This window comes from Colias philodice, chromosome 30 (genome assembly GCF_061535455.1).
Source record: "Colias philodice isolate Cphi_HAF_F1 chromosome 30, ilColPhil1 Martin Lab GWU primary, whole genome shotgun sequence".
NCBI classification, from domain to species: domain Eukaryota; kingdom Metazoa; phylum Arthropoda; class Insecta; order Lepidoptera; family Pieridae; genus Colias; species Colias philodice.
Window position 1 is genome coordinate 407,075 of NC_143115.1, and position 26,959 is coordinate 434,033.

At 33.4% G+C, this 26,959-nt stretch overlaps 2 protein-coding genes and 1 non-coding gene across 3 annotated transcripts in view; 2 read left to right on the forward strand and 1 right to left on the reverse strand.

Annotated features, from left to right (window-relative positions):
- The first annotated feature begins 4,998 nt into the window (after positions 1-4,998).
- Positions 4,999-19,373, forward strand: LOC149475329 (uncharacterized). The gene is made up of 6 exons (XM_089713354.1): positions 4,999-6,154; positions 7,261-7,369; positions 8,119-8,294; positions 9,058-9,170; positions 10,456-10,611; positions 17,789-19,373. The coding sequence occupies exons 1-6, from the start codon at positions 5,199-5,201 to the stop codon at positions 18,871-18,873; spliced, it is 2,595 nt and encodes an 864-aa protein (XP_089569480.1). The 5' UTR covers positions 4,999-5,198; the 3' UTR covers positions 18,874-19,373.
- LOC149475330 (U1 spliceosomal RNA) lies at positions 19,178-19,339 on the forward strand. The gene has a single exon (XR_016318091.1). It is a non-coding gene; the product is annotated as a U1 spliceosomal RNA (small nuclear RNA).
- Positions 19,374-24,602: 5,229 nt separating the features above from the next.
- Positions 24,603-26,959, reverse strand: part of emp (epithelial membrane protein) — a 128,716-nt gene continuing 126,359 nt past the window's right edge. Inside the window, exon 12 of the mRNA XM_089713414.1 lies at positions 24,603-26,769. Within this exon, the coding sequence (XP_089569540.1) occupies positions 26,661-26,769 (109 nt within the window). The 3' untranslated portion in view covers positions 24,603-26,660. The remainder of the gene's footprint in view (positions 26,770-26,959) is intronic.

Sequence of the window (26,959 nt, forward strand, 5' to 3'; positions counted from 1 at the left end):
CTCTAGTTTGTATAGGCATTTAGTCAGGAAAAGAAATGTGAATCCAAAAACCATTTGTGTTTTTAAGCTATTGCATAGCTTCTATCGCGGGCCTTGAGCGCGGGGACCGAATCGAGAAATTCCGTAACGAAAAAACCTCACGCTCCCCACTCCGACGGACACGGAGGTGTGGCTTGAAGGCATGCTATGCATAATGCAATAGCTTTACCGCGGCAGTCCCCGAGTGCCACACGTATTTTTGTTTTTAAATCATTTGTATGATCTCTCTTTAGTTTGTATGATAATAAAGATATTTCTAAAAAATAGTTGTTTTCTTATAAATTTATCAAAAGACGGGGTTTTGTTATGCCTTGCTATTGCTAAGTTAACCTTGTCATAATTTTAAGTTTGTGTTTTAAACTCGATGGTTTTAAACAGAATTTTATATAAGTAAATAGCTTTACGCCCGAAAAGACGAGGTAATCAATCGACTGTGGTGTGTTAAATGATTCTTCCAGCGAGTAGTATTTAGTAACGTATTCTTAATATCAAATATGTGTAAGTTGTCTCTCTCTACTAGTTGTGCCTCGCCATTTTACTCGCATTGCTCCGCTCCTATTGGTCTTTGCGTGATGTTATATAGCCTATAGCCTTCTTTGTAAATAGAATATCTAACACCGAAAGAATTTTTCTGGTCTGGTCCTGTGGTTTCTGAGATTACCGTGCTGAAGCAAACAAACAAACAAACTTTTCAGCTTTATAAAATTATTCGTATATATATACTTAATAATGTGTACATCAATGAACTTTGTGCTAATTCCTGAGAGACTACGTAGTATATTAGGTACTTACTCTGTGTTTGTGACGTCTTAATGTTAAGTATTAATGAATGGCTATAGATAGCAATAGTTATTAAGTATTTAACACTTAACTGATTGCTTTAAAAACTACCTATTAATAATGCACTAGCTTGCCGCCCACGGCTTCACTTTGTCTAAAAGTTAACAAGTTATACAAACCTCCTTCAACATCCACATTATCTATTAAAAAACCACATCAAAGTCCGCGACAGCCTCTTTATTTTATACTTTTTACTTTTGAAGTGACAAAGCTAAACCACGCAACCAATTTGGATGAAATTTGGAAAGAAAATAGCTGAAGATTGAAGACCAACTTGACCAAGGCTCAAACATACGCCACATAACTGATAACATTGACTTCAAAGAGAATACAAATACTTGATTGACTTGTCTATTTTGACATATGTACCATATAATTAATTGTATTCTGCTACAATTTGTCGGGGATTCCCCCATTGGAAACAATTTACTTAAGCAATTATTGCCAGTTGACAAAATGAAATAGAATTACTTCGTGGTAATTTGTAATATATTTGCTGAAATTAAGGGTGTTAAGTTTCGCATATAACTGAAGTTTGTTGCTAATTTTTAGGAGAAGATTTCAATGAAAAAATAACTTATTTTTTATAAACTGTAAGTAAAATACGATCAATGATGACGTAATTTATTAACCTTTTGACCGCCAGAGCAAAAACGCATCGCCGTGCCCTCCACGCCAAGCCACAAATTCAATGAGATAACCTTGAAAATAGTAGGGATTCCAAAATGTTATCGATAAACATAATAATTCACGTCTGAATATTTGAATAAACAGCTTATAACACAAAAATAATATTTATTTAACTTCATCTCCTACTGTAAAAACTTAAGACCACCTTAAATAGCAACTATCAACAAAAAAATCAACCTTTTGAGATACAAAAATACATATAAAATTGCAGCAAGTTACAGCACTATTCTCTATCAGTTACGCCCCATTGGCATGTATACATGCCAATGGCGCGGGCAACCATCCTTTTTTTTATAATCTCTCGCTTCTGATTAGGGATGTGTAGCTGTATATTATTATAACTTATCGAGTTTATTTATTAAGTTTATATGAACTATAGGTATTATTATGGAGTGTTTATTTGTAAATATCAAAACAACTACCTTTAAATAAAGGGAATTGCATTATGAGCTATTACGCACTGTCGACCAGTCGCCGGCGACTGGACTTACTCCTGGACGACAGTGCGCAAGCCCCTATTTAAACTATAGTAAGTCACAGTCGCCGGCGACTTGTCGACAGTGCGTAATAGCTCTAAAACTACATATTTATTTTCCAATCATTTAGTTTAATACTTGAGTTATTACAAATACTAATTATATGTAGGTTACCATATTTTGATATGACATAGCGACAATTTGTATCATAAGAATATTCTAATAAAGGCACTCACACTCTCGGCAATAGTTACTCGATAAAATATTTTTACAACTTTCCGCACTTAACAACACGGCACGCGCTTACGACGTCACCAGTCCGACATCTATTCATGTCAATGGCGCAGAAGGGATTGCATATCGATACTGTGCTAGGGATGCGCATGATTAGCGAAAAGGAAAATATTCAAATCAACAATATCCACAATATAGACAATATGGTATTATACCAAAGAATGTAGTATTTACCTTTTTTCTCAGTGACTAAGCTTATATATTTTTTTTTGTAGTTATTACAAAAATTAAGCGAATTAGAATAATTTCGCTGAAATTTTAATGAAGTTACTTGAATATTACACTACATCACTAGTAGGCACGTATACATGTCATTGGCGCGAGAGAACATGCTTTTTTAGCCATTAATTAAGTTATTTTTTGTCATCAAATATTTGAATAACTACTTGGCAATTTTGTTTACTGTGTACAATTATGTAATAACTGGGGATTCAGTTCATAAACTGTATAAATAAAACACGTAAAAGTAAAGGTTTAATATGTTTATTTTGTATTTATCTATGATCTGTTTCTTGGCATGTATAGGTGTCGTTGGCGCACAGGGCACGATTGCGCATGACATCTATAGATGTCATTGGCGTTCAAAAGGTTAACCAGATAGATATAATATTTTTTTCATAATTCAGGCAAAAAGTAATGATACTAATTACTAAAGTGTACACTATAGGTAAATTTTATTAATTCTTTGAATTATATGTATTGTATTTGTCTATGACAGGGACTTCCCATGAGTGTTACCACTTGTAAAAAAACTATAATTTTATATTGTCAACACTATGTTTATTGCTTGTGAAATGCCCGAAACTAAAAATAAACAGTTAATACGTTAATGGAGATTTCAGTTGATAAGTATAATAATCTATTGTTCGTTAATCAATACCTTTGAGATAGAATATATGTAAAATAGGTAAGTTATTTTATATTACATATTTAATTTTAAATGAAAATATTATCCAGTTCCCTTGATATTACTATATTTTAAGCTATTGTATATCTATCGCGAGCTTTGAGCGCGGGGACCGAATCCAGAAATTCCGGAACGAAAAAAAGCTCACGCTCCGTACTCCGACGGGCACGGAGGTGTTGCTTGAAGGCATGCTTTACCGCGGCAGTCCCCGAGTGCCACACGTCTTTTTTTGATAATTAATAACTAAAATCGATAATTTTTGTGTGCTAATAACTTGATTTTATTTTCTTTAGCTGTGATAAAATAGAAGTGTGTACATATTTTCTGACCTTTTTGATTTCATGAATAACATTAAAATTAGTAATGGTAAATATAAAAGATCACACCCTAACTTTTACATGGTTTGTTCTCTCGCTTTAAAAATTGCTATTACAGTTCAGTCAGTAGAAAACTAAAGTCTGAGCACTACTTCGATTTAGTAGCCCGCGTCGGTTTAATCCTATCGTCTTAGAATTTGTAAGCCATGTTCTATTTATTTGTAATAGGTAACCATTAATTCATTGTACTCTATACGTTTTTTTAATAAAAAATAAAAATATTTAAGTAGGCATAGTTTTTATACGTACAATCCAGCTACATTTTCACGATTCAAAAGAGTTTCTGAAATAAGTCTTAATTGAATGAGAAATGTTTATATTTAATAAGCAAAACCTGTTAGGTAGGTAGTGTACTATTTTGTATGTTAACATGTAAACTCCTATTCTTATTTCAATTCAAATGAACGCTATAGGAAGGTACGTATAAGACAGTCACATTTATTACAGAAAAAAAAAATTATCAGTGTCGGAAACGAAAATGCTATAATAAATTGCGTGTAACAAAATTCTTGATTAGTGTGTTATAAATTATAAAGGCGTAATTCTAATATTAAAATATATTTTATAATAATGTCTGGAAATTAACGCAAGACTTAAATTTCCCGCCTAAAATTAAAGTGTTGCCATACAAGCGTACTATCCTAGGCATTAGGCCTAGCATTCACTAAACGCATCGCAAGCCGAGCACCGCATATCCATTATCCACTTAAAAAGATCCAAATAGTAAGTGTTATAGGTGTAGGAACTATGATAGTCATATATTATGTAGAATTGGCATGGAAAATTCTAAAAAACGATTGATTACATGTGTGGAAAGCCGTGCGGATGCCGCAGTTGCACGAAATTGTTCTAACACAATGTATAGGTACTCCAAGATTCAATTTAAAAATTACAGACTAACTTAAAAACTGTGTTATCTTTTTAATTCAAATCTTATGTTAATAATTTGGGTATCCTATTTGGCGATCAAACCATAATATAGAAGCATAGTCCGTATATATCATAGTGTTCTGTTTAAATGTTAAAATTAGTTTTGTGTTCTAGAAATATTTAATAAATTTATTTAAAGTTGAATAAAAATGGATTTTATTAATATTATTTTATTTTTATAGTCATCAATTATATTTTTAGATTGAGACAAAGCGTATACAAAATTCTGCCAAACTATCTACAGTTTTTCCGTTGTTCCGCTGTCGCATGTGCCGGAATATTTTATTGTTATTTATCTTGTGTTTAGAGAAGAAGATAATATCCATTATATTGTACGTAGCGAAAATATTCAAAATCTAAATATTTATAAAAATACACACACAAATACATGAAGCTGGCAATAGCAGAATGTCAATGTCATTTGTAAAAAATACGCCATGACACAAATCGGACGCTGTGTTTTATAGGGGGTTACCCCCGATGAATTTTTACTAAGTTTTATGAAGTTTTATCGTATTTATATTTAAGTATGAACTGTGTTTAAACTTGTTATTAATAAAGTATGTGATCGTGTAAATAGTGATTCTAATAATAAATATTCTTTATTCAGCATTGTAAGGCAATTGCCCAATTAATGTTTGGAAAATGTCAGAACTTAAAAAAATATTGGTTAAAAATATGCCTATTATATTGAGGAAAAAGTCAGTTTCCCACAAAACTTCTGCCACTGACGAATTTGTGGTACCATTTAATCCGAATACCAAAATATACCTCGAGGAAACAATATATAAAGACGAAGAAAAAGATCTGTTGAACGGTGAATACCCAAATTTAATAATCGTGAATAAATATTTAAATAAGTTATTTAACTCTACTAGAACAGTAGCTACATTTACAATCGATAATAAGACTATACAACTAGATTCGGACGAAGTAACAAAAGTAGTTGGTAACGAGAATTATGACGTTATTTTGAGAGCGTTATGTGGAATTGACGAGATGAAAGTAAAAATTCAAGCTATTTTAGCGCTTCTAACCGATGGGAAGAGATATAGCACAGCCGAAAAGTGTTGTCAAACAATCGTGAGTGATATGGAAACATTTATTCGTGCTAAAAGTCGTAAAAAGCGTCCGAATCGGTGTAAAGCGTATGTAATAGATGATAAAGAAGCATTAAACTATCCGCAGACGACAGCCAAGAAAGCCAAAGTGGTACAAAAAACTCCAGTGAGAAAAAACAGTTCGGATAACTTGTTGGACTTAAAATTAATAGTTGACGAAGATAGTAACATATCTGACGCTAGCGTTGGCAATCTATCCATGATAAGTTGTCAGATACCGCACATTTTGGAGAATCCAACGTTCATATTACAGAATATAGATAAATACACACGAGAGAGTATAAAAAGCGAGCATCAAAGTGTACTTAAGTTGGTGGATGGTAGTACAGTGGTGTTACCAGAAAAGCCGGAGGATATTTTCCATATAGCGACTGCAAATACATTACGAGGGTTGTCAGTGGAGGATAAAAAGCGAGTGTTATTGCATCAAGCGTATATAGATTGGAAATATTGCTTGCAACCGGACCAAGACGGTAATTTGTAAGTATATTTGAAATAACTGATTTTTAAAGTAATAATTACATAATCTTCTATACTAATATTATAAAGAGGAAAGGTTTGTATGTATGTATGTATGTATGTATGTATGGTTTTCACGCATAAACTACTGGACCGATTTTGAAGAAATGTGGCACAGATAATCTATAGACCCTGAGAAAGAACAAAGGCTACCTTTTATTGCGAAATATGTACCACGGGCGAAGCCGGGGCGGACCGCTAGTATTATATAATTTAACTAGGTTAATATACGTTTTCATGGTATCTTCTTACAAAAGTAATCCTAGTTAATTTTAAGTTTCATACAATAAACCCCTTGACCACCGAGCGGCCTGATCCACGACACAATAGATTTTCTATTGTGTCTGTGATTCCGGGGGCTGAGGGATTAATGCTAATATTCAAAGTACTGAAAATATTTGAAAAAAAAATATTCAAGACAGCACAATTAAGCACTGGATAGTTTTAATTATATCTATATATCAATTATTATTACATCTTTACTGAATTGAAGCAGAAAAAGAATTGAAAAAAATCTGTCTGTGTGTCTGTTTGTATATGTTATCTAATGAAGCTTATAATTGTATTTTGGAACGAAGTTCCTTATCGGTACGCTGGCCAGCGCTGTGCACTATAGCAAAATACCTATATTGGTATTCCTTCACTTATTTTATTTATTTATTAGCTTTCCGTCCGCGGCTTCACCCGCATTAAAAAAAAACCCCGCATCGTTCCTGTTCCCGTGGGATTTCTGGGATAAAACCTATCCTATGTGTTAATCCAAGTTACCCTCTATACTTATGTGTGCTAAATTTCATTGTAATCGGTTCAGTAGTATTTGCGTGAAAGAGTAACAAACACACACATACACATACTCACAAACTATCGCATTTATAATATTAGTAGGATAGGATTTAAGTCCTAAATATTGTTAATCTATTTAATTATTACACCTACAATACTTATTTCAAAACGAAAAGAACTTCGTTCCAAGAGACTGTCGCTCATGTGACACCTGAGACATTTTATTTTGTAAAACAGCATTAATCTCAATTATATAGAAATAGGTTAATTATTTCACATTCCAGGCCTCTACACATAGCTGTTATAAACAATGATGTCGATTTACTAAGAAGACATTGCGCCTTGTTGAAAAGTCGAAACGCGTCTATCGATGAAATTGGAGGAGCGTCTATGGTATTATTATGTTTATTATGAATCATTTGATAATTTTTATTTTAAGGTCCTTGAAAAAAAATGTTTGTACTTAGGTCTGGTCCATTTGCACGTCTTATATATTTTTGTTTTAGAAGTATGTACATCAAAGTTATGGCAGATGAAAGTTTAACTCGAAATATTATATTTATTTCTCTAAACTTAGTTACTTTAGTGCATTATTTACCATAAGAAATAACACGCGAGGCCGAGTTAAATATTAGTTTGAATGTAATAAGAATGTACTGCGATTCTAACAGCTACCTAATTTACGTAGGTAGTTGACAAATCGCAGCAGTTATCAAAGTGAGGGTAGTTGGGTCGAACGTCGTATTAACAACGTCCGAGCCCCTAGGCACGATTCAAACTCAAACTCAAACTCAAACATTCATTTATTCAATTAGACTACTATTTAGTAGCACTTTCGAATCGTCATTACATAGTATTTTTAACATTTACCACCGATTCGGAAAGCAGTATCTATGGAGAAGAATCGGCAAGAAACTCCATAGTTGCTCTTTTAAATAATGTCAATAAATTTACATAATATGTAACTTACATCTACCTAACTATAATTCGTACGAATGCGCCACGAGTCAAAGGAAAGCGGCATTTTATAGTATTCGACAACTAAGCATGTTTTAACAGGAAACAGTGACTATTCATCCAATAATCCATCCAATAAAATTATTAAATCAAAAGTTACGTCTAACACTATGTTACTTTTCCAGACGCCCCTCCAACTATCGATATTCAAGGACGCGCCGGCGTGCACATCACTATTGTTACAATATGGCGCCGATGTATTACTACGGGACGATCAAGCGAGAACTGTGCTACATTTAGCCGCAGACACAAGTGTACAATGTGTGCAAGTTATATTGGATTATTGTAAGGGGAACGCTAGGTGAGGGAAAGAGATATTTATTTATTTATTTATTTATGACACTTTATTGTACAGTACCAGTAATATAAACTTATAATTCAACATGAAAACATGAATATGGTAAGTGCACTTATTGCTGGACTGGACATATATGGACATGTACGATGCTGGTTAAAAACGAAGGCTTAATCATAAAAAAAATAAATAAAATCAAGGATAAGAAAACAAAATCAAAAACTATGAGAAATAGAGTTATTTCTTTTATTATTAACATAGTTGTTGGTTTGATAGCCTTCGGCTCTCAACCTTGTGGACATTTGGAAAAAGTAAAATTCGGTCGTCATTCAATAAACGCGCTAATCAGTTAATAAAATAGCTGATTCATCCAGATGACGGCGATGTATACACTCAATATTTTATTATTTTTTATTTAATTTTTTCTTCATAAATTTTTTGACCACTCAAACGGAACCGCGGGCAACAACTAGTATAGTTGTATATATTTACGCGGTTGGCGCAGTGGTAAATAACTGCCTACTGAGCCGACGGTCCCGGGTTCGATCCCCGGTCAGGGCAAATATTTGTGTGATGAACTCAATTATTTGTTCTTGGGTCTGGGTGTTATCTATATGTGTATAATTTATTAAATACATATTATATTTATCGTCGCCTAGTACCCACAACACAAGCCTTAATTGAGCTTACTGTGGGACTAGGTCGATTTGTGTAATAATGTCCTAAAATATAAAAAAAAAAAAAAAATTATGTGCCTCAATAATTTCAGAAAGATACTCCAAGATGAGGAGGAATTATGGAGACCAGATTTGGTAGAAAAATCTGACCTAGAGCTGGCTGCATACTTGTTGAATAAGATGGGGGAAATGTGCAACGATGCGGGTGAGTTTTGACGGGTTTAAATCGTGTTTTATTTGATTTTATGACGAAATATGTACATATTTGGTACAAATTTAGTTTTGATTTTTAATTCTAGGGAAAATGCATTTAACAAAACTATATTATTCTATTATGTGTGTGTTTTATTTAGAACTAGCTTTCCGCCCGCGGTTTCGCCCGCGTTTTCAAAGAAAACCCCGCAATGTTCCCGTTCCCGTGGGATTTCTGGGATAAAACCTATCCTTAAAATCCTTTCTTAGCGGATGCCTACGTCCTAACATCTACCTGCATGCCAAATTTCAGCCCGATACGTCCAGTGGTTTGGGCTGTGCGTTGATAGATCACTATATCAGTCACCTTTGAGTTTTATATAATATATCTTATTTATATAATAATTATAAACAATTAGATTAACAATCACACTCAAAATATGTCCGGAGCAAAACTCTGCCTATGCTTGTATTGGGCAAACTTTGAACATTACTGCTGCGTAATAAGGTGTTAATTTCAATGAATGTTTTAAACAATGCTGCTTGGATCTGTCTTAACGAGCCTAGTTGTTTTTTAGGCTGTCTCCACTGTATCTCTTAAACCGCGATAGCTAGAAAGCTGAAATTTTCACAAATGATGTATTTCCGTTGTGGCTCTAACAACACATACTAATAATTAAAAAAAAGGTAAAATATTAAGAGGGGGTACATAGGCACCCTTCGTACGCGAGTCCTTCTCGCACCTGGCCGGTTTTCTACACTAATATTATAAAGAGGAAAACTTTGTTTGTTTGTTTGTTTGATTGTAATGAACAGGCTCATAAACTACTTGACCGATTTTAAAAATTCTTTCACCATTCGAAAGCTACATTATCCACGAGTAACATAGGCTAGGTTTTATCCCGGAAATCCCACGGGAACGGGAACTATGCGGGTTTTTCTTTGAAAACGCGGGCGAAGCCGCAGGCGGAAAGCTAGTTTAACATATAACATTATTAGTTTCTTTTCATTGTTTTCTCTACAATAAAGTGGAAGAATCCCTACTCATATTATAAATGCGAAAGTAATTCCGTCTGTCTGTTTATTACGCTGTCCCGCTTAAACCTCTCAACCGATTTTGATGAAATTTGGCACAGACAATCTTTAGACCCTGAGAAAGAAATGCTACCTTTTATCAAAACACCACGCGGGCGAAGCCGCGGGCGGAAGCTAGTTAAAGAAATAATTAACTTAATAACAACATTCCTCACAATAAAGTGTAACAACTCAATAATTTAATGTTATTTTTATTATCACAGGCTACACACCCCTCATGATAGCCTGCATGAAGGGAGACCATGCAATAGTTGCCGCACTACTGCTAGCAGTTCCGCACAGTATAAACGTTCAAATGCCAACGTGTGGCAACACTGCGTTGTATATAGCTGTGAGGACTGCGTTCACTGAGGCTGAATGTAAGTATAATTATAGTAAAAAAGATAGAAAAAAAAATTGGTTGTCTGTAAAGTCGGTTTACTGACGATAGTTGAACGTGACTGTTAAATAAGATGAAACATTATCTGTGCTTTGATGGCAATGTAATTGATGAGACAAAAAGAAAAGTATTCTCTCTCACTCTTTCATATAAGTAAAAACTGTCATGGCGAACTTTGTATCTTAATGGCTACTGCGCATAGAAATAAACGTGTAATATTAAACTGTTTTTTTTAATCCAACTTCCTTTTGGTTATGGGCCCAGACTCGTAATCAGATTGGATTAAAGTAAACGCAAGAAGTAATACTGGCAAAAGCATCAACGTGAATAAAATAGCACGTGCGGCGTCGCGACCACGTGCTTGAAGGTTGAAATTGTCAGGAAGGAAATAACTCGTCGGTTGGAACGAGGCAAGGAGAAGAGGAATCGGTCAGATACAATGGATTCATTATTACACGGACAGGGAGCAATAAAATTGGAAGGCTCCAAGAATTGGAATATATGGCGCTTTCAAACTTCGGTCTTGCTGCGAGGCCAGGGCTTGTTTGACATAGTGAACGGCACTACAATAAAACCCGAAAATGTTGCCGACCGTACTAAGTGGATAACTTCCGATGCAAAAGCCCAGACAATACTGGTTACACGGATGTCAGAAGATGTCATGGTACATATTTTATCATGTGAAACCTCGGCTGAGATGTGGAGAAAACTTCTAAGTGTATATGAACAAAAATCAGAGACAAGCATCCATATTATTCAACAAAGATTTTTTCAATTCAAGTATGAAGATGGTATGGAAATGTCTACCTTTTTATCAAAGATTCAAGAAATGCAAAATCAATTAAAACACCATGGTGAAACAATATCCGATAAGCTCGTAATAACAAAAGTTTTAATGTCATTGCCAGACCAGTACAAACATTTTGTATCTGCATGGGAATCTGCAGCTGACGACAAGCAGACCTACGATAATTTAGTAGCCAGATTACTCATAGAAGAAGAAAGGATAAAGGATAAAAGTGGCAGTGAAACTGCACATTCATCTTCTGCTGCATTTGTTGCGAAGAAGAAATTGGTGAAGTGCTTTAAATGTCATAAAGTTGGGCACTATCAAAGTGAATGCAGATATAAAAAAGGTGCAAGTCCTCACAATAATCATCATAATAATAATAACCGCAATGAGGGTCGATTTGAGCAGAGGTGTTATTATTGTAAAAAAGTTGGACATGTTAAAAGTCAGTGTCGTTTCAAGAATCAAAAAGAAAACAATGCATTTGTTGTAGAAAGTGCAATCAGCGATAATTTCCACAAAACCCAGTGGCTAGTAGACTCCGGTGCAAGTGAACATATGTGCTGTGATCATAAACTTTTTTCATCATATTCAAATGTTACAAATAAGTTGGTGACTGTCGGTAATGGAAATCAGATTAGTGTTGAAGGATGCGGGCAGGTGGTGCTTGAAGTATGGAACGGCAATGAATGGATTCACACAACCATAGACAATGTTCTTTATGTTCCCGAGTTAAAAATGAACCTGTTATCTGTTACTCGTGTCACAAGTAGAGGTTATGTCATAATAACAAACCAGAACAAATGTCAATTTTACAACAAGTACAATGAGATTGTAGCAGTTGCACAGCGAAGTGGCAATATGTATGTGTTGGACTGCCGCTTTTATACAAATTGTTTAGTTAATGCAGCTAAACTTACACACGAAGATTTGAATGTGTGGCATGAAAGGTTAGCCCACCAAAACCTGCAATACGTGAAAGATATATTGAAGAAAAATAATGTTGCTTTCTTTGAGAGTGATTCGAAGAAATGTGAAAGTTGTTTGAAGGGCAAAATCCATCGTTTGCCCTATCCAGTGAGTAAAAATATTAGCACAAAAGTTTGTGAAATAATTCACGCAGATACCTGTGGACCCATGGAGGTGTCATCACTCGGAGGTTCCAGATATTTTATTGTATTTAAAGATGACTTCTCAAAATACCGGATGGTCTATTTTATTAAAAATAAAGATGAAATTAAAAAGTGTATTAGAAACTTTATTGCTCGAGTAGAAAATGAAACAGGAAATACGGTTAAAATATTCAGAAGTGATAATGGAACAGAATTTATTAACAAAGAGGTCCAGGAAATGTTCCATATAAAGGGTATTATTCATCAAACATCTGTTCCCTATACCCCTGAGCAGAATGGCAATGCGGAGAGGGAAAATAGAACACTGGTTGAGGCTGCTAGGACAATGTTGTGCGCTAAGAACTTGTCAAAGAAATTATGGGCTGAAGCAGTCAATACTGCAGCATATGTTATAAATTATTATTATTATTAGCCTTTGTTCGGACTTTACATATGTATGTAGCTATATATGCTCGGTTTGACCCATTTTTGCGTGTCCGTTTGCCAGTTGGCAAAGGCCTCCTCCAATCTCTTCCATTCGGGTCTCACTAAGGCCACTCTACCCCAGGTTGCACCCGCTACCTGTCTAATGTCGTCATCCCATCTTTTTTGGGGTCTCCCTCTCTTTCTCTTTCCTTCTCTTGGGTACCACTGTGTAGTAATTTTGCTCCATTTTTCTTTACCCCTGATCATGTGCCCCGCCCATTTCCACTTTTGCCTTCTTATCTTCAGAGTTATGTCCTGGACCTTAGTCTTGTATCTGATGCTGCTTTGCTTTATTTTGTCTTTTCTTTTGATGCCAGTCATGCTTCTTTCCATGGAATTTTGGCAGATGCGGAGTTTATTTGATATGTTTTTTGGTAGGGCCCACGTTTCACTTCCATACGTCAGCACAGGTAGGATGCATGTGTTGAATAATTTAGTTTTAGTTGAAATGTGTAGGTTATTGTCTTTCATTACTTCTTTAAGAGACCAGTACTTTTTCCAGCCATTTATAACTCTTCGATCGACCTCCTTGCTTTCGTTGTCCTCTGGGGATATTAGTTGGCCGAGGTAGATGTAATCTTCAACATATGACATTTGTTTTTGTTCCACTGTTACCGGGTATTTTTTGCCATTGGTCATAATTTTTGTTTTGTCCGGATTTAGCTTTAATCCTGCCTTCGCACTTTCAGACGCTAGGTCATTTATCATCTTGCTTAAATCCTCTGGTGTTTTTGCAAATAATACAATATCATCCGCGAATCTAAGGTGCGTCAACGTGCGGCCATTTATCAGTATGCCCATGTCTTTCCATTTCATATTCCTGAAAATCATTTCCAGTACTGCCAGGAAGAGCGTTGGTGATAGGGGGTCGCCCTGTCTCACACCTTTTTGTATTTGAAACCTATTTCCTTCCCTTTCTAGTTGAATGGAAGCAGAACTGTCTTTGTATATGTTTCTGATAATTCTAATATAGTTGTGCTCTATTCCTAGTTCCTTTAATGCTTCCCAGATTTTTGAGTGTATCAGAGAATCGAATGCTTTGCTGTAGTCTATGAAAGCTATGTAGTATGTAAGCTGATATTCTGTATATTTTCCTATGATTTGTCTTACAGTATGGATGTGGTCTAGTACCGAGAAGTCTTTGCGGAAACCTGCCTGTTCTATTGGTTGTTGCTCATCTAGTTTCCTTCCTATTCTTCCCAAAATAACCTTTGCAAAGATCTTATAAATGTTAGACATTAGGCTGATGGGACGGTAGTTTCTTATGTCGCAATGATTTCCTTTTTTGAATATAAGGATAATGGTGGATTCAGTCCATTGTTTTGGGATCATTTCAGTGTTAATTACATTGTTGAAAATATCGGTTAAAATTGGTGTCATGATTGTTTTGGTCAGCTTAAGTATTTCATTTGTTATGCCATCCGGCCCTGGAGCTTTATCAAGTTTCTGTGTGTCAATAGCTTTTTCAGTCTCTTCCCACATGATGTAAGGTATCGATTCATTATCTGGGAGTTCAATTTCTCTTTCATTTGTTTTATATTTGTATAGTTCTGTGTAGTAATCAGTAGCAATCTTAAGGATTTCATTTCTATCAAACTTTCCCGCTCCACTGGTTTCCTCCATTTTTACAATTTATGTTATAAATAGAACAGGTAAAAGTAGTGTTCAAACAAAAACTCCTTATGAATTGTGGTTCAACAAAACATATGATATAAATAACCTAAAAATATTTGGTACTACAGTTTTTGTCCACACCCCAAAAGTACAGAGGAAGAAGTGGGACCCAAAGGGAGAGAAAGGTCTACTGGTGGGATATGGAGAAACTACAAAGGGATATAGAGTGTATTTTCCTTGTAGTGATACTATTGTAATAAGAAGAGATATTGTTTTTCTTGAAAGTAATCAGAGTGATACAGGAGAATTTGATGACAGCAGCTTATACAATCTTTTGCCTGCACAGTTACCAGCCAGTGAAATACAAAAACCAAATGAAGAAAAATGTTTGAATAATAATCTAGAGGATACTTATCAAGAAACAAATAGTGATACAGAAAGTGAGGGAAGTTTGTATGAACCAAGTGAAAGTGGGGACTCGAGTGGACCAAGTGATAGTGAAATAACCAGACAGCGAACCAATCGTGTGAGGAAGCCAACTGCGTTTTATGAATGTCACAACGCTTTGGTGTCTGACGGTGAGCCTAAAACATTTGAAGAAGCCATGAGTAGCCCGGACTCTTGTAAGTGGAAGGAAGCAATTCAGAAAGAACTACAAACTCTCAAGGAAAATAATACATGGAATATTTGTAAGTTACCTGATAATACTAAAGTTATTAATAGTAAATGGGTGTTTAAGATTAAAAGTAATAATAATTCTTTGCAATATAAAGCTAGGTTAGTAGCTAGAGGGTTCGAGCAAAATGATGTATTAAGTTATAATGACATTTATGCACCTGTAGCAAAATTGTCAACATTTAGATTATTTTTAGCAGTAGCAACAAAACTTAACTTACCAGTCTCACAAATGGATGTAACAGGGGCATTTTTATATGGTGATATAGAGGAAGATGTTTATTTAAAATTACCTGAAGGGGCATATAACAATGGTGAAAATATTGTAAAGTTAAATAGGTCTCTGTATGGACTTAAGAAATCTCCAAAGTACTGGAATGTAAAATTCAACTCTGTGATGATTAGAGAAGGTTTTAAAAGATCTCAGTGTGATTCTTGTCTTTACTCAAAATGTAATGATAAACAAAAGTTGTATGTTATAATTTATGTTGATGATTTACTTGTCTTTGGAACTGATGAGAGTCAAGTATGTAAATTTAAGTTAATGCTAAATAAGGAATTTAAGATGAAAAATTTGGGTTTGGTTTCAGATTTTTTGGGGATAAATATTAAACAGAATTTAGATATTGGGGTTACAGAGTTATGTCAAAAAGCTTATCTAGAAAATGTCTTGAAAAGATTTAATATGTACGACTGTAAACCTATAAGTACACCTATGGATCAAAACTTTAATACTAAAATATTGGAAAGTGAATGTAAAACAGATAAAAATACAGAAAATTTGTGTAGACAGATTATTGGATGTTTAATGTATGCAGTATCAGGCACACGACCTGATCTATGTGTGGCACTATCAATATTGAGTAGATTCCAAGACCGTGCTAATGAAACTTTATTAGTAGCTTTAAAAAGGGTTTTGCGATACATTAAACATACAATAAATTATAAACTTGTGTATAAATGTAATGATGATGAGCTGTTAGGTTATTGTGATGCTGATTGGGGGGGAGATCTTAGGGATAGAAAGTCTACAACTGGTTATTGTTTTATATTTTCTAATTGCCTTATATCTTGGTGCTCTAAAAGACAAAGTACTGTTAGCATTTCTTCTACTGAGGCAGAGTATGTAGCAATGAGCATGGCATCAAGTGAAGCTTGTTGGTTGATTAATATACTTAATGATTTTAATATTTCTAATGTGTCTCCAGTAACAATATTATGTGACAATCAGTCAGCCATTATGGTAGCTAATACTAATAATGTAAAAAGACTTAAACATATAGATATAAAACATCATTATATAAGAGAGTTAATATTGCGTGGTAAAATAAATGTAAAATATGTATCTACTAATGAACAAGTGGCGGACATGTATACAAAGCCATTAAAAAAAGAGTTGTTGTTAAAATTTGTTGAAAAATGTGGTATTGTGTAATAAGCATGTATCTTTAATGCTATGCATAAATATTTGATAATTATTGTATTAGATGTGTACTAGTTTTAAGGTAGTATGGTAGTTATATATTATGTTATTATGTTGTCCCATTTATTACATTGAGGTAGGGTGTTAAATAAGATGAAACATTATCTGTGCTTTGATGGCAATGTAATTGATGAGACAAAAAGAAAAGTATTCTCTCTCACTCTTTCATATAAGTAAAAACTGTCATGGCGAACTTTGTATCTTAATGGCTACTGCGCATAGAAATAAACGTGTAATATTAAACTGTTTTTTTTAATCCAACTTCCTTTTGTGACAATGTCCGATTGTGCTTCTTTGTCGCTCGTTCCGCGCTCTCGCTTGCACTTCAAGCCTTACATGGAACGCCTCAGAGCGAGGTAACGCCGCATGAGTCATGTTTTTTCGTGCGTGCAGGCGGCTCTATCGAATTATAAGACGTTGTCACGTCAATAAAAGCATATATTTGACGAGAGAAAAGATAATATAAAAATTGCATCATTATCGGCACAGCACTATTCGATGTACACTCAATCAAAGACATGAAAAATAACCTTAAAAAAGCAGAGCGTATGTGCACACGTGTCAGAAGTGAAACTTCTTTGGGAAGATTCAAAGATAACAAAATCCGTCGCTTTACGCCATGACGTGACGATATTGCCATGACGTGACCTTGAAATTTTACTCTCAACGCGCCTAAAGATGTTTCACTTCTGACACGTGTGCTTAGCACACACGTTTTTTGTTATTTTTACAATCTCCTATTAACATGAGCCGGCTTTAGTTTTCAATCATTGTTTTAAATATTGTATTCATATCTTCATAGAAGATGTTTATTTGAGAAATTTATAAAATAAAGGATAGAAATAATTCGACACACACGAGGCGGGATTCGAACCTGCGTCGTTCACATTCGTAGATTATTTAAAAGATTCTCATTTATAAAGCATATTTTGTATGCTATAAGACATCAAATGTATATTTTTCTAATTTTTAATATCGAAAATATTTTTTTTTTCAGTATCAGGCAACAAGAATAAAATAGCGCCAAACTATCTAGAAATAATAGAAACACTACACAAATATGGCGCCGATCCTCTCATAACAAACGATTCAGGAAATAGTGTTGCCACACTCACAGCAGATTTCAAAATAAACGATCTCTCACAAGCGATCGCGAATAAATTGCTAACGGCAACAAATGTCAAGAAAAGTTTTGAAGATTACATCCTAGTTAAAGATCAGCAAGGTGAAATTAATGTCGAATCGCTTTCCGTGAAAAAAAGAAATAAAAATGGCGGCGAAAAAGCTAAAAGTGAAGGTAAAGATGAAATGAATAAAACAAGTTCGAAAAAAGTTATTTTTTTCAATGTGTCCGCGAAAGGGAAGAGGAAAAAATCAGGGAAGAATGTTCAAAATTCAAATGTATCGGAATCAGACAAAAAAGTCGTGGAGAAAAGTGAAGATAATCAAGAAAAAACTACGCCTGTCATAATTACTAAATCAAATGTATTGCCAGTTAAAATAACAACCACAGATAACATAAATTCAAAATCTACAGATAATGTAATTACAAATAAAAATGTCGATAAAAATCCATTAAAAATAAATATTTTGGATACTAAAAGTTTGTCAGGTTTAAAAGTTGTGGACAATAAAAATATTAGTACAAAAACGCCTGTTATTATTAGAAAAAGTAACCAAATAATTCAAATTATAAATGATAATATAACAGCTCTAAATAAAATAAACACAGATTTAAAGAATACAATTAAAATAAGTCCATCGGATCTTTTGAAATTAAAAAATGGCGGTCCTTCAGACACGTCAAAGCCGCGTTTTATAAAAATAATTGCGCCGACTAACAAAAATATTACAGTCGCAAAAGAAATAAGTTCTATTCCAAATATTTCTGCAAGTAAAATTTCCACGAACGTCATTAAAAGTGGCGCGAAAATTATTACAGATAATATAAAAATCACAGACAAGAAACAAAATAATGATACAGATAACGTAGTAAATGAAAATGCGAGCATAATAACGCATAATAATTTAAAGAGATCTGCTGATGATATCATTTTACAGTTGAAGAAAAAACGAGATTGAAATATATCTTAAAATATTACAAAGATTTTCAGAACAAGTAAATAATTGTATGGATTTTCATAAACATTAACACTCATAGTTTTAAGCTATTGCATAGCATCAATTATCGTATTTAAATGGTCTCTTTATTAACAAACAAAATTAAATACATATAATTTTATTGCCAGCTGCGTACCTAAAGCGAGAATGCTGCCAAGTATCATATCTTTGTAATTTAATAATAGATGGCGCTAGTTGTCTTTTAAGTCGCGCTATTGAAATGTTTTTCTCAAAACGTAAATACTCCGGGGAACTTGGCGAAATCATACTTACCTGGCGTAGGGGACACCGTGATCAGGAAGGCGGTTCCCCCAGAGCGAGGCCCTGCCATTGCACTGCGGCGGAGTTGACCTCTGCGATTATCCCTAATGTGGATAACTCGGACGCGCAATTTTTGGTAGTGGGGACTGCGTACGCGCTGTCCCCCCATATAAACTAAACTTAAATAAAAAAGACGTGTGGCACTCGGGGACTGCCGCGGTAAAGCTATTGCATGCTATGCCTTCAAGCCTCACCTCCGTGCCCGTCGGAGTGGGGAGCGTGAGGTTTTTTCGTTACGGAATTTCTCAAGGCCCGCGATAGAAGCTATGCAATAGCTTAATAACACTTGTAGCAAAGAAAAGCAATGTTTACTGCCTAGATTTTTAAATAAATAGATTTAAAAATTAATGAAAATGTATGTAATATGTATATAATATTATGTAGTAGCTACAGTTTGCCCGGCTTTGATGATCAAAAAGCGTGCGTGTACTAGTGTACACACGTAAGAAGTGAAACTTCTTTATGACCTTATTTTTCAAAAAATAATTTACTATATGCAACTTTACAGAAATACGTCGAATCACGCGTGGTAGGGATAAGAAAAAGATAGCGCGTTACGGAAAAATGTCATGCGTAACGAAAAATGTTACACTAATTTTTTTTCCAACCCCGATAAAAAAGTTTCACTTCAAAAATCAATATTAATTTTAACTGCGCAAATCTATAGAATTTTAACATTTCTTTCGTACCATGTTGCCTGGCAGAGATTGCCGCTTATAAAATAAGGTCGCCCTGTTGTACAAATTATGTATTTTTTTATTGTCTGTTATTTTTTTTTCTTTCTTTTTAATGTATTTGTATAAATTTTGCAATTATGTATATGTATGTAGTTACGCATATCAACTTTGCCATAAGCGAAAAAGCCTTTTAACTGTAAATTTTATTCAATGTTTCGTATTAACTTTATAAACATAAATATTTTCCATTTAGGGCCGATTTTTCAATGCTTGGATAAAACTTATTCGTCGAATAATGTATAAAACTACCATTTTAAAAACGTATTCTAATTGCCCGTATTTGACAGTTTACGTGACATTTTAATATTATCGTGTAATACTTTATTGGACAGATAAGTTTTATCCAAGCATTGAAAAATCGGCCCTTAATGCAATAATAATAATGAAAATTAATGTTTTACCATGTATTTACTTAAAAATTTTACAATGTATATTGTATACCCACCACTTTATAAGGCAGATAAAATGTCAAAATATATATATATATATAGTATAAAAAAAATTGTCTTCTATATATATATAGTTATATATATTATTATATAATTAATGAATTGGTGATTTGATGTTGTCTTACGTAAAATTTAATAAACCTAGTTATAATTAGTGCATAAAAACATGTTTGTTTTATTTTGTAACTGCCTTAGTTCTTCCTTTAGTTTTTAACTGACATAATTTAGACTACTAGCTTTCCGCCCGCGGCTTCGCCCGCGTTTTGAAAGAAAGACCCGCATAGTTCCCGTTCGCGTGCGATTTCCGAGATGAAACCTATCCTATGTGTTATCATAACATCATAATAATCGTGTGTGTTATAATCCAAGATATCCTCTATATGTGTGCTAAATTTCATTGTAATAGGTTCATTAGTATTTGCCTGAAAGAGTAACAAACACACACACACACACACACACACACACATCCTCACAAACTTTCGCATTTATAATATTAGTAGGATATTTTGTAGTATTGAAATAATTTCGTTTTGAGTGATACATATCAATCTATACTAATATTATGAAGCCGAAGAGTTTGTTTGTTTGAACGCGCTAATCTCAGGAACAACTGGTCCGCTTTGAAAAATTATTTCGGTGTTAGATAGCCCATTTGTCGAGGAAGGCTATAGGCTATACATATATCATCACGCTTAGACCAACACGAGCGGAGCACTGCGGGCGCAGCTAGTATATATGAATATGAAATAACAAAAAAAAAATTGTAGGTTTTAATCTCTATTGTCACAGTATGCCTTCAACCGACTTGGAAAAAAGGAGATTCATTCGACTATATTTTTTTGGGTTTGTTACTTCAGAGCCGAAAACTTTTATTTATAAAAATTTTTGATTGGATGAACCGATTTTTTTCAAATTTGAAAGCTGGTGCCTCTCATGTGTTCTTTTTAAAATTATGCCTAGTTCTGACATTTAAAGGCGTTTTAGATTTTTGTTAAATAAATAACTTATCTAGGAATGACAATAATTGTAGCCGTCCGGTATTATTTTCTTGGTTATTATCTGTAGGTAATTATTTCCCATATTTAAAGAAAACTCGCCTGTCCTCATTTTATTCTCTGAATTTCTGGCAAAATGTCGTATAAAATTTTGATATCATTCATGTTTTTAATCGCATTTAACTATGTTTCTGGTCAAGGTTTGTATACTATTTCTATTCTGTATGTTTGTATGTAACCGACTCCTTTAGACTCGATTTAGACCCACTTTAAACGGACAGATTTAATTCAAACGTACACTTATCAAGGATCGGTGACAATACAATAATTTCATGAGTTTATCTTATGTTTATTTGTTATTTTTAACTATATTTACTCGCGTTTCCTTTTAATTCTAATGTTCCTCTGGGAATATCCCATCAAAATCAGTCCAGCCATTCCAGAGCCTTATCAAAAAACTTAAATAATACCGTATTTTACTACATGTAACGGTAAAAAACAGTTATTTCAATATAACAAACAGACACTCCAATTTTATTTATATGTGATGATCATAGATGTTTGCTCTGTTGACTGTGTCTGGGTGTTAATAATTATATATGTATGTTTATCAGCCATCTGGTTTTCATAACACAAGCGAAAGCTTAGTATGGGATCAGATCGTGCCGTGTGTGAAAATTGTCTTGAAATATTTATTTGTTCTACACTATTTTAACCGACTTCAAAAAAGGAGGTTATCAATTAGTGTTTTTTAGTCTTACCGACTAATTCGAGTGTATTTTTAGAGTCTGTTACGCGAGTGTATTTTATAAGACTTGTATTACATTTTATTCAATCGACTACAAAAAAGTTCTCATATCGATTTTATTAAGGAATAATTGTATATTCAGATTAATGAGTACTATGATACAAATAAATTATTTCAAAACACATATAATTAGTTTCACTCCATACAGGTACCTACTACCTACGACTATGTAATTACAGACTTGAAATTAGAACATTTCTGAAGATTTGTAAAAAAAATTCTCTGAATTACATAATAAGACATTTTGAAAAGTAACTTATTTGCATGGGGATTTTTCAATCCTAATCAAATAATAATTAAAATTAAAATACATATAATACGAAGGTACAGTTTTAATCTATTAATAATTATTACGATAATAACTATTTAAGGGAAACTGTAAACTATACAACATTTTACAGACTTGGTTGCACCATGTTACTTTGTCAATAAAAAACATGTTTTAATCAGTATTTCTTTAGAATAACTGTCGTAAACGTCGTAAAATATTTTTAAGTAAGGTAAAATATTGTTTGCCGGTTGTATTTAGATTTTAGTAGTTATTGTTTGTTTAGCAGCTGTTATCTAAGTAGTATACTTAATATAAAAGAGAAGTAATTATTGTGTATGCCATTTAAAAATTTGTTTGCAAGAAATAGTGAAGTCCCATGTCCCCAAGTGGGGTAAGGGGCAGATGCATTATACATCTGTTTCACTGAACGATTTTCTTTAGGGACAAGTAGGTGATCAGCCTTCTGTGTCCTGCCAGACCGAGACATTTTTTTTTCTTCGTGTCCACCGGGAATCGAACCCAGGACCCCTCGGTGCTACGCTCACGCGTCAACCACCGTACCAAGGAGGCGTTAAAAATAATATGTGCGCACAGTGAAAACATTGCTTAGCTTGAAACTAGATGGCGCTGTATCATTTTATTAATACAAATATTGTAAAAATAGATTATAATTTTTACTGGATTGTGATTGATATGAGTATAAGCAATGGACGATTTTGCAAGGACGTCCTAAGCACTCCTAAGTTTTGAAACTTAGGGCGTCTCCTGTGGACGTCTCAATCTCAAATCTCAATGACTGATAAAATGGTAAACGTATTTGTTACTAAATAATTATTTTTGATTTTGATTTGAAACTACTTAAGTACCTATTTCTTACATTACTTACATTATTTCTTAGTGTATTCTGGGAATTTTGGATTTTGGATGGTTATTTTGGAAAATTGTGTATACCGCCTTTGGAGCATCGTTTTATTGTGAGTATCGTGAAGGTATCGCATGAAAATAAACGGGTTTGTTAATTGTTATAAAGCATTCATATAATCATATTTGTTAAATCAATCAATGGTTACGTTGATATTAATTTATTAAGTAGGTAATAATTATAAATACTAGCTGTGTCTCGCGGCCCGCGTGGATTCGCTCCTGTTGGTCTTAGCGTAATAATATATATAGCCTATAGCCTTCCTCAATAAATGGGCTATCTAACACCGAAAGAATTTTTCAAATCGCACCAGTAGTTCCCGAGATTAGCGCGTTCAAACAAACAAACAAACAAACTCTTCAGCTTTATAATATTAGTATAGATAGTATAGATTATTAAGAATGTTCTTAACATTTATTTTTAAGCGATTTTGATTATGTAAAATGTGTATAGGTGTAACTAAAAGTTTGGCAGCTATGTCAGCAGACTTGTCGCTACAGAGTATTCTCTTCTAGGCAACCAAGGGTGAACGGTGTAAATAAAAAGTAATTTTCATAATCGCTACTAATTTATATTATTTTTCTTGTGTTTGTATAATTGTCAGTGGCCTCCTTTAATACGGTTGACCCGATTTTAATGAATTTTTCGTACGTCTTAGTTCTGTAGTAGTAGATTTGAGAATTGTTTAGATTTAGAAATCAAACGTACGAAGGCGCAGAAAAAAGTTAGTCCTACTAATATTATAAATGAGAAAGTTTGTGCGGATGTGTTTGTTGCTTTGCACGTAAAACTTTTGAACGGATTTTGATGATATGTGGCAATGATGTAGCTCATGTAATGTGTGTAAAGATAAGCCTAAGCGCAAGAATTCAGCTAAATATTAACTTTTAAATTCAATCTTTCCTAACCTCAAGAATGAGTATTTTCTCTTCAAACATTATCTACTATATAAAAACAAGTCGGGTTTTCCTTCCTGACGCTATAACTCCAAACCAACCGATTTCCACGGTTTTGCATTCGTTGGAAAGGTCTCGGGCTCTGTGAGGTTTATAGCAAAGAAAAGGTGTCTCTGGTGGCGAAACGGAGTTCGCCCGGTTTGCTAGTATGTATATGAATAATTATTTTTGTAGCATTAAAAGTATTACTACAGGGTAAAGGATCACAAAATATAAAATAAAACACACAAATAATAAATCTTACACCTTTATTCATTTATTTACACTACGCACAATTTAAACGTTCACATATACAAAGAGAAGCGACTATCGTACCAAATTTGAGCAAAATCGTTGGTATTTTAACGGCAATGGCAAGTTTTTAAATTGTCGATCTAGTAAGATGCAAAAACAACGGACGGATTCTTCAGTCTTATATATTTTGTCATTATTTATTTATTCATCAATTCCTAAACGTTAACTCCAGCTGTCACTGTCAAAGTGACATATGTTAAAGTTAAGTAATGACAATACAATTACCCGCCAATGCCGTTCGAAGGATTACCTACATAAAAAAACAATAAAAGAAACAATATTTATTACATAAAATTTCAATTTAATGCCGTATCAGAGGCAAATTACTTAAAAACGTCAAGTGTCACAATAACGAGTTATTTTCAACGAGAGTAAAAAAATTTAAAAAAGAACCGATTATAACATATTAGATTTAATAAAATACATATAATGTGATGCAACATACACAACCTAACTCTAAGTACTATAAACCATTCCAAGAGAAGAAATATAAAAAAAATAGTTTACCTAAGGCCTAAGGACGGACCCATAAAGACTAGTTACTATCGGTAATAATAATATTTAAAAATATTTTAATTGGTAAAAAAAATGTTAATTGTCAACCCCGATCCCTATAGAGGTTATATTTACAAATGACATGTCAATTTTTTTTTATATAAGCACTAATAAATTTGTTCAAAAATAATATCAATATGGAAGCTTATCACATCGTTGTCGATTTCCTATAAAATAGTGGAAATAAAAACAGAATTCGTATTAAATTAAGCCTAAGGCACACACAGCGAACCGCGGAAGAGTTTTTCCATTTATATTGTGACAAAAAACAGATAAAAAAATCAACAAGAATGACGTATCTCAGTGAAAAAAAAAGGAAACGTCACATCATATTTCCCGCCAAAAGTAATGTCATTAAATGCACTGTGTTGCCATCCATTAACTTTAATAGTTGAGGAAAAAAGGATAATTCGAAAAATATATAACCAACATTCGAAATACCATTTTTTCCGTAAGTATTCATTATTTATATAATACGTTTAAAATTATCGATTATTTATAATTATTTGTGGCTATTGCAGTTTTATTCTACATTTATTTTAATAACCATATTATAAAATTGTTATATTGAAATCAGAACCTTATATATTATTGCACCTGGCAATGCCTTAAAATTTATAAGAATTTTATAACATGGCTACAAAAATAAAATTATTTATATTCGAGTAATAAACAGTGTTACTGACAGTTGACAAAATTAATTACGAACTATTTCATAGAACTTAAAATGCTCGACATTAATAAAAGAGCGTGTGTGCCGAGCACACGTGTCAGAAGTGAAACTTCTTTGGCAAGATTCAAAGATACCAAAATCTTTCTCCATGACGTGACGGTATTGCCATGACGCGACCGTGAAATTTTACTCTCAACGCGCCTAAAAAAGTTTCACTTCAAAAGTGATACATAATCTACTTTATCTAAGTACAATTTTTAATCTGTCAAAATGTCACAGAGTATACAAATTTTCTCAACTGTCAAAAGTAACAATAACGTTTAAACGTTAACTGTAACTACAAACTTTCAAAATCACACTTAATAGAGACCGCGTTTTTTACTTTAAAAAAATACAAAAAGCAAAAATTACATGATATTTTCTATAGATATACAATTTGGCACCTAATATCCACCATAATATGACATTTTTATTATTTAAGTAAAAAAAAAATAACATAGAAAAATAACATTTACGAGACATTTAATAGTCAATTTTTTCCATATGACATTTAATAGTAATATATACTACAAGTTTTACTACTATAGTCGTAATTAACTACTACAATACTACTACAGTTGTAAGTTCCTACTGCAGCACCAAATCCAATAGTACCTTCAAACGCGGTCAATATCAAGTTATCTTCCCCATTCTTCTCCACTCTTCTTTTCTCCTCTTTACTCTTCTTTACTCTACTTTTCTCTTCTCTACTCTACTCTTCTTCTCTATTATCTACGGCTATTAAGTTCGTAGCCGTTGTCTTTTCCATTTTTGCTTGGCGGCGGTTTCGCTACCGCGTGCCCTTCAAGCCGGAGCGTGCTTTGCCGATGGGACGAACTGAAATATAGAAATAATTATTAAATAATGTTTTTGTGGAAATTTTAATGTGACAATGTTGTTACTGTTGCTATTTTGAATGAAGAAAGAGGAAAGAGCATTTTGAGAACCACAGGACAGTTCTTTGGCATATCATGATATATTATGTAGTTAGATATAAGTTACATATTATGTTAAATTAAATTGTAAT